Source organism: Mastomys coucha, unplaced genomic scaffold (assembly GCF_008632895.1).
Source record: "Mastomys coucha isolate ucsf_1 unplaced genomic scaffold, UCSF_Mcou_1 pScaffold15, whole genome shotgun sequence".
Lineage (NCBI taxonomy): Eukaryota > Metazoa > Chordata > Mammalia > Rodentia > Muridae > Mastomys > Mastomys coucha.
In genome coordinates, this window is record NW_022196897.1 from 49,576,259 (window position 1) to 49,585,805 (window position 9,547).

The 9,547-nt window shown below is 39.7% G+C and overlaps 1 protein-coding gene and 1 pseudogene across 1 annotated transcript in view; one reads left to right on the top strand and one right to left on the bottom strand.

Annotated features, from left to right (window-relative positions):
- Positions 1 to 2,938: 2,938 nt before the first annotated feature.
- Positions 2,939 to 9,547, top strand: part of Gca (grancalcin) — a 38,557-nt gene continuing 31,948 nt past the window's right edge. Inside the window, exon 1 of the mRNA XM_031370439.1 lies at positions 2,939 to 3,109. Within this exon, the coding sequence (XP_031226299.1) occupies positions 3,083 to 3,109 (27 nt within the window). The 5' untranslated portion in view covers positions 2,939 to 3,082. The remainder of the gene's footprint in view (positions 3,110 to 9,547) is intronic.
- Positions 3,506 to 8,565, bottom strand: LOC116090542 (annotated as a pseudogene).

Here is a 9,547-nt window from a genome sequence, read left to right on the forward strand (position 1 = left end):
TGCTATATCTGAAGAGGAGAGTGAAATAGTTTATTAAGAGGCTATCACTGTAATGTTACCAGCTAAACTGTCACTTCAAGTGGTCTAAATTCAACAATACACCTGACATAGTCTATTTTTGTTCTTACAGACACTTAGACCTGATAATTCCAGTATTGACTGTTGACTTGACCTCATCTAAAATAAATGGCTCCTTTTTCAATCTTCAGTGCATGAAATTCAAAATGACCAACTCCCCCCACCCTCTGTGTGTGTGTGTGTGATGGGGTGGTGGTGGTTGTGTATGTGGAAGCCAGAGGACAACCTAGGTGCTCTTTCTCAGTCTGTGTCTCCTTTTATTTTGAGACAGAGTTTCACACTGGCCTGGAGCTTGCCTAGAACACTTGGCTAGCCCACCAGCCAGCCCTGGGAATCATTCTATCTCTATCTCACTGGGACTGGGACTAGAAGTATAATCCATCACACAGGCTCATCCAGGTCACTGTGATCATGTATACTTCATTGCCACCAGAAAACATGTATCCTGTATTAGAGAAATGGTTACATTGATTATTTGGGGACTGATTTTCCTTAGTCAAAGCAAGATACTTTCTTTTCTGTTTGCCTAGCTAATATTTCTACTGTCATTTTTTATATTCTTTAAATATTTTATTTTTTAGTAGTATAAATAATTTTTATTACATTTTAAAATTTTATAGTTGGAGATGGAAAGGGAAGGGAAAAATTAAGAGACCATATATAGGCAAACTGTCTGAATTCTGCCTTCATCTCTGACACCAGCTGTGCAGCTATGGTTAAGTGAAATTACAAACAACCTTACTTTTCACTCTTTTAAGAGAGAAAAATGACAGTACATGCCTGATGTAGTCCTGTATTGAAGAATAATGCTTTACAGCTTACCGTGTCTGTTACCTGGTGTTCAATCTACACAGAAAGCCGTGTTGCTGAATAATGAACAGATAATGAAAAGAAAAGCATATGATTTAAGGCACATGCAAGTACACATGTGTGTATTTAGTGAATATGTATATTTAATAAAGTTACCAAACAATATGGAATATCCCATAATAATATGGAATAGTCTTCATAAGACACTATTGCCTGTACAATGCTAACTGAATCATAAAGACAAGTTACTATTTTAAAAACACCTGTGGGCTAAAGTGAATTTTTTCAAAACACAGTTTATAATACTGCAACATTTGTACTATAAATTTTAGATTTAGAAAGCCTGTTATAGGCTGTGAATGTGAAAACCCTTTCTGTATCTACCTCCACCTCTTTTTCTCCAAAGAAGATACATTGTCAGTATTTGGTATTTTGTCCTACTTGCAAGCTAACAACAAGCTTGCGAGTTTTCATACAAGTTGGCAGACACATGGGATTCCTGGTTCAGAAACAAAGGGCTTCATTACTGAAAATACAATAGGGGCCTGGGCAAAGCTCCCTTGGGCCAGTGGGAGCGTCCCTGAGAGCACTCAGTTTCGTAAGCACTGGGTTTGCTATCAAACTGGAGGAAGTCCATGTTTAGGTAAGTTTAGTGTCTTTAAATGAACTCTTAGTAAAGGAGTCCAAATTTTGTCCTGGAGGGAAAATACTGTCTTTGAAAGTGGACATATAGACATGCAATGGATCTATGGAGATCTGACTCCCAGGATACAGAAAGGCACTGCTTCAGAGAAACCGTTTTGATAAAAAAGAAGGTATAGAAGAATTTTGATCTTAAATTTGGATTAGTCTTACCATTGCAAACAACCCTTCCTAAGCACTTTGAATATATAGTTTGTCAATTAGAATGCAACTTGGCATGAATTTCTTCTGCTAAGAGAATCATCTGGTACCTACTGAGTCATATTCTCATTCATTTTATCAAGCAGGTTTTTATTCTACTTCTCTTTTAATAGTTCTCAATGTTAGAGAAGTAAGTACTGCTGCAGAAACTGGCCCTTTCTCAATAGTAGGGTGGATATTAGCCACTTGCTTCTTTCTGCCTCTCCTGATAAAATTGTTTCACAAGGTCCAGCACGTTCTTCCGGCTGCAGTACAGCAGAGCGATTGTTAAATTACTCAGGGCTTGCAAGGCTGATTGCCTATGTTGATACTTAACACTTTTTGATGCTCTTATTTTTTAATATTAGGACTTTTCTTTTTCAGAAAGAAATCAAAATGGTATCCCCTTTGTTTATAAGTTAGTTCTAAAACTGCCTTGTTCTGAATTCTAGACTTGGAGAAACAAAATTCATGAGTTTCATAGAAAAGCAGGCTAGCCGTTCCTTTTTGTCAAATGATCAAAACCAAGATGTTTTCTTGATGTTTATAATCAGATAGCACACATTAAGGGTTTTCTCAAAAGTTGAATCACTGGTCAAGTTACTAAATAATATGGAGGACTCCATATAAGCAATGTAAACAATATTCTAAAAAATAGATGTGTATTCTTGTGCAGTATTTGGGACATACAGATATTTTTAAATCTATTAAAAAATCAATAGATATCCTGTATTTGTACTTGCGTGGCCACCATTTATCTACAAAACTACAAATAACCTTTCTCATATTAGGTATCAAATACGGCAGAGCTTACGGTGGTCACGGTTTCAAAGCTCTGATGCTGCATCCACACTATATAGAACCGTGACAAACTACAAAGTTACAATTATCTGGTCCAAAGAATATACGGCTGGGTTAAAAGAAGTCATCACCTGGTCGGTTTGGGTTTTCTACGGGGCGGGGGGGGGGGGGAAAGAAACTCTAGGAGTTGATGGCCTGGAGAAGCACTCCTCAGAGGGTGGAGAAATAACTGTGGAGGAGGCTTCTGGTAAGAACTCGAAAGAACCAGTGAGAGAGAGGGACTGGAATCCATGAGACAGGCTGCAGCCAATCACAGGTGAGATGGGCGTGGCTGGCCGGACAGGGGCGGGGTCGCAGGCGGGGGCGGGACTCCAGGCGGAGCCGGCTCCCAAGAGCAGAGGTGCGGGGCGCTGAGCTCAGACCTTCCGCACCTGTCGCACGCACTTGCTCCTTCCTCGCAGCCGCGCTGTCGCTGACTTACTGCTGACGCGTGACTTTCGTTCGCTTGGTCATGGCCTACCCGGGATACGGAGGGGCGGTAAGTCCTCGCGAGCTGTGGCGACCTCGCGGACCGCATCACCGTGCGCGCAGTTCCCCCTGTGGCCCTGGCAGTGCCCTCGGGTACCAGGCGACGCTGGGACACTGTGAGGTGCTGGAAGCTGGTGCTGGGCGGGGCCCTGCGCCCTGGGGAGAGCCGTGAGCTGGAGTCTGGTCCAGGGCCTCAGGAAACGTCCTTGTCCAGGCGGTGGTGTGAAGTGTTTGTGCTTTCTAGATTTTGTTTTCAGAATAGAAGAGCAGAAGACCACGTCTTGTTCCAGTTACCTTTTGTGATTTATCCCCCTCCTGAATTGAGGTGTTACTTATTTGTTTTTATAACCATATCTTGTCTTTTAAGTTACTTATGAAAAAAATTGAGATATACTTTCAGTGCCTCCTAAACTTTTCTGTAGTACCCAGCGCGACCAGATTTTTCTAGACTTTGCTTTTGGAGGGGGACAAAAGCTGTTCCCTCTTCTCTAACGTACCTCTGAGAGTTACAAGTAATTATTGCGACCTGTGGGTAGACCCTTCCTCTTTCGAAAGAAGCTAAACTTTCACTCCTCTCATCAATGATCAGTGCAGTGAGGCGGGCTATCAAGTGTGGCTGTGCTGTGGTCACTGCAAGGCCGACAGAAGAGCGCAGGTTTCCTAGGGCTATTGCTATTTGTTGTTCCCTAAAAAGAGAAATCAATGTTGATAGGAGTGGACACTGGCTTGTGATTATGGGCTTCAAAAAGTAATTCCTACCCCTGGGAGTAAGTGATTAGTTTTAAAAGTAATTTTTAGTTCTAGGCCTTCAGCTTCAACACACACATTACTGAAATTTGTTTGCTTGTAGTTACTTGCTTGAATTCCAACTAGCATTGTGCATTTTTTAATATATACTCCCCATTAGCCGTTTAAGTGTACTGAGAATGTCCTTAAGGTAATGTTATCAGTCCACATTTTAATACTTGTTATATTAAAAAGAAAAAAAGAAAGTGGTTTCTGCTAGGAAATACACCCTTATCTAATAAAGTATATATTTTATGAGATGTATTTCCAATAAATTTCATTTGTTTAATGATTAGTTATCAAAGATAGCTGAGGATGTAGTTTAGTTGGTAGAGTGCTTCTTAGCATATTTAAGGCCCTGGGTTGGATCCTCAGAACCACATAAACTGGGTGTGTTAGCCTGGCCTGAAATCCCAGCACTTTAGAGGTGGGGACAGGAATACCTAGAGTTCAAGGTCATACTCAGCTTGAGGCTAATCTGGGCAACTTGAGACTTTGTATAAATTAGTAAACAAGGAATTAAACCCAGCTAGAACCAGCTGAACATGGTAGCTCACTACGTCACCCTAACACTTTGTAGGCCAAGGCAGAATTGTTGAGAGTTCAAAACCAGCCTGTGTCTGCAATGGGGTTTAAGCTATCCTGAGGCACAGCACAAAATCTTGTCCCCAAAATGTACCAAGACTAAAATAAAATGAGAAGCCTCAAGTTGTACACTTTTGTGTATTATTATTTCTGTACTAATAAAATTGTATCCTGACCTAAAGGAATTTTCTTTCTCATTTTGGTCATAAGAAAGAAAACAAAATGCATATTAAATTGTAAGAGAGGAACATCTGTATTCTTTTGTAAATTTTAAGCATTAAATACACAGAAATGTAAGGGATCCAAATTGTTACAATTTTTAGATATTTTCATTTTGGGAAAATATGTTTCTTCAAGAAAAGATACTAGACCACTACCTCTAAAGTTTCAATTCTCTTCTTAATTTATAAGTACACCTGGATATGAAATTTATTTTAAAAACACATATACATAAGTTCTCCATAGAATTATAAAAATAGATTTGTTTTATAAACAATATTATAAACTGATAAACCACAGAAGAAAGTATATTACTTTCTTCTGGAAATACAATGAACATCTGAAATAGTTTCTATCATACATTCAAGCACTTTAATGTTTTCTATCTTTGCCTTTCATTTCTTAGTTGATTCTTGCACATTTGCTAATTATAAACACAGATTTTACCTTAAACCCAGCTCTGAGATTGAGTGCCAGGAAAAGCAAAAGTTTAAATTTTTATGTTGACATCATGGTTTTAATTTTTAAAAGTTGTTTAAAATACAATGCCCATCAAAATGGAGCAGTGGCACAAACCAGCCAACCAACCAAGCAACCAACCAAGCAAACAAACAAAAACTACCCAAGCAGAATCATGTAGTTATTATATAATATTAATATAATATATTAGTATAATAGTTATTAATCATATGAGAAGTTTATTTTAGGATAGTATCTAGGATATAGTTGCTCGGTGAGTTTCCTCAATAAAGTATACAAAAATGACTTAAACAAATACTATTATCAAAATTTGACGTTCTTCCTAAGAGGCACACAATTACAGTTTTGTTAGTCCTAAAAGCAGAGAGAAAAATAAAATAGTACCAAGCAGTACACCAACCTCACAGATAACTTCCAAGGAACTGCCAATGGCATCTATGCAGTGTGCCTCTTTTGCTAAGTGTATAGCTACCTACCAACAGAGGAAGGATACTACTAAAACTAATGGGACTGAATAGAATGGTTTGAGGCCAGTACCCCACATACGAGGAAAATGCAGTTCAGCAGCCATAGAGCACAGTGTGGAGATACTGTGCTTAGACACCGATGCTCCAGAACAGAAAGATATCCACAGGAGGGTCAATGTATAAAACCATAGCACACGGTTCAATAACATCAAGACACACATATGCTGCAGTCTTTAAAGAAAGGCATTCATCTATCTCATTGTACAAGGATAGGGAGTAGTCATTAAAGTTATCTATCATGACTTATGATAACACACACACACACACACACACACATATACACACATATATTTGTAGATACATGTATAGAATGAATTTTTAAGTGGAATTTATTTGTCATATTTTTCAAGTTAAATTTCTGTGGATCTGCAACTTCCAGGAAAGAAAGAAAAAAAAAGCCCCCTCACTGCAAGTTAAGAAAACATATTTGTGCTAGGAAAGGTCTCAATGCTCATCCCAAGAGCCGCTTCCGACATTTTGTTCTACAGTTCAGCCGATGATTAAGTTCATGGAATCTTCCATTTCTGAATGTGTATTTTCAGTTTGCCAGTTGTTTCAACAAACACACATCTTTTAATATTTAAACTAGCTGCTGCAAAATATTTAAGAGAGAATTTAAACTCCAGATCTGACTGATTAAACAGCGAATCAAAGCAAGAAAAAAAAAATCCAGGGGTTAACTCCAACTGTAAACATATATGAAATTTAAGTTTCAGATTTCAAACTAAGTTACGGAAAGATTCTAGCCTCAGGTTCTGTCCTACTATAAAGATCAGGCAGTTGATAGGAGGGAAAATGTATGTGAATGGTTGCAAGAAAAATGGCCCTCTCCCACCAAGGCAGCTCCAGAAGAACATATATCCCACAGACAGGCAACAGCTTTTGGGATAACCCCCACTCCAGTTGTTTGGAGTGAAAAGCAAGCTGCACATCTGCTGCAAGTGTGTACATGATGGGTGGGGAAGGGGGTATAAGCTATAAAACAACTAAATATTTATAAATGTACCATGTGTAAATATGTCCATGAATAGATAGAGAATGTAGATATGGAAGATTGATTACACAGTCTGCATTTGAATCATGTGTGGGATCAGCAGTTTGTTTCAGGTCGTGACCAATATGCATCTTTAAGAACTGAATAACAGAAGAAGTCTGTCCAGCAACAATTTGAGGTGGAAGGTGACTGAGGGAATAATACTCAATACTTAAAATATTGAAAGCTTGCTGCAGAGAGCCAGCTCAAAGGGAAGGCTATGCAGGTTGGGCTTGTCATTCAAATGCAGTTCCAGGTTCTTCAGGGTACCAGTTTTTTCCGGAAGATGAGTAGCAGGTCTTCTCTGGTGATGACAGGATGTGCAAGTGCTAAGATGATCAATACTGCTGGGTAAGAGTGGTCTAGTGCTTGTTGTCAAAAACAATTTCTGTAAACCCTTAAGGTAAGCAATTTCATTGGCCAAGGGTTCCGATTTGTTCTCCCATAGACCCAATTCTCTTAATTTCCTAAGGTTTCCAAGATTGTGGGGAAGCATCTTTGGAAGATTGCTTGATAATACTAGAACCTCATGCAAGACAAGTTCAGACATCCCCTGGGAACTTGGTGAGCCAGTTAGTGCCCAAATTCAGTTCTAATTTAACTGTCCAAGTTCCCAAATCTAAATCTAAAAGAAGTAATTTATTTTCCTTTCTTTTTCTTTTTCTTTTTCTTTTTTTTGGTTTTTCGAGACAGGGTTTCTCTGTGTAGCCCTGGCTGTCCTGGAACTTACTCTGTAGACCAGGCTGGCCTCAAACTCAAAAATCCGCCTGCCTCTGCCACCCAAGTCCTGGGATTAACTTAATTTAGGATTAACCTCTGGAGAGAATTCTAAAATGAGATTCTGTTGATCCAACTCTGTGGAAAACTCAGATGGACCCACTGGATATAGTTGGGAGTGATTTCTAGCCAAGGTCTAGCTACTCAATTTTGCAAGACTGAGTAAGACTCTTTAGTGTAGAAATGTTTTTTTTTTTTTTTTTAATAGAGCATTTTGCTAATGATCCGGGTATTCCTAACAGTCTATTGTATCTCAGGCCAAGATGGTTTAAACTGGACAGATTTCCTATTGTGTGTGGGAGGTCTTTTTGTTCATTGTGCTGCGAGTCAAGGTTGGTTATCTGGGTGCAGTTTCTAATCTCCTTTGGAAAGTGTTCAAGTTGATTGTGAGCTACATCCAGCATAAAGAAGTTATAGAACTTGCCAATTTCAACTGTTAGTTTAGGATTTTGTTCTCTTGAATGCTGAGTTGCTGAGTTTAGGCAGGTTTTTCATGTTCTTTTTCCTATAGAGTGGGGAGCAAGTCAAGCCTATCAATATTGAAGGAGTTTCCCCCTCAGTTTATTATGCTATAAATCAAGCATCCACAGCTTCTTCAAGAATCAGGCAAACTGGTCAGTGAACTTCCACCGAGAGCCAAGTGTCAGGAGATTAACTACTAGACAGCTCATCTCTGCTGGGGGAGCTTGTAATTTGTTACTGTATAAATAAAGTTCTGTTAATTGAGTCAACCCTTTGACTGATGGCAGCAATATATATGTATAGGTCCCTTGGATATTTCCTACAGGCAATCATTAAGCTCCTTAATGCTTGAATTGTTATTTTAAGTCCAGGTACTGGATTTGACTGTTTGACGTTATTGTCCACTGAAAAAGCCATCCCCGGCTGGGCAGCGCTGAAACCCTCCCTTCCAGGGTTCCCTTTCCCTTTGGTTTCAGATGCTTTTTCTTTGTTTTCTCCAAACTTCCAGAGGCTTTTGCCTCTTTTTTCTCTTTCCTTGGTGGATTGTACTTAGCATCTTTCTTTGTAGTCTTTTTCTTTGCCTAATCAATTACACATGGCGACTCAAGCTGAGACAAAATACTACATGAACTTATTTTATTTGTAAGAAATCCAGATTGGAAGATGAAGAGACAAAGAGCTTACAGTCAGGCAAGCCTTGGTGGTGCTGGAGCGATGACTCAGTGGTTCCCACCCCTGGCTGCTCTTCCAGAAAGGATCAGGGTTTGATTTCCAGCACCCACAAGGACACCTTCAATTGTCTGTAATTCCAGTTCCCGTGTATCGGAAGCTCCCTCTGACCTCCTCAAGCACTGTATGTGTAGTACCAGCATACAAGCAGGCAAAAACACATACAATAAAAATAAGTAAGTCCTAAAGAAGAAGTGTTGGCACAGGGAAGGAAACGTCTTGGAGACACGCCTATCTGTTGTATGTTGTATCTCACAGCCCTATGGTCAGTTCTGGTAACTCACTCTGATGGGTGCTGCGGGTCAGAGACTCAAAACCCCTTCCTGAATGTAGTTCCTATGGCTCCTTCTGCTTCCTTCATGCCTTCTGCATTACCAGAACCCAGAGGAGCCTGATCAGCCTACCCTACCAGCAGGTTCCTGAGTCACGTGTCTGCTTCCCTCTCATTCTTGTGATTCTTTTCTTTTTCTGCCCTCCAGCAATCTATGCTGCTCCTGCTTCAAAGAGCGAGGCTTTTTTTTTGTTGTTGTTGTTCAGAATTGAGTAATGAACAGCTTTAATGCTTCTTTCTTCTCCGGACTCATAAAAATGCAACCTAGTGTGCTTTTCCAAGTATTCAACTATATTTCAAGTAAAAAGAATAGACCATGGCCATCACAAAAGTTAAGTACGTGGGCAGCTTCAGTAGTCAGACTATGTTTGAACACCTGGCCCATTCCAGAATCCTTGAAGTTTCAGATCCTCAAAGACAGAAAGGGCAGACTACTTTCCTATCTCACAGCCTGGTGAAAATCAGCGTAAAAGATGAAGAGTTCGTAGGATGGAGCCAGGCTGCACTGAGTGCTCCCCC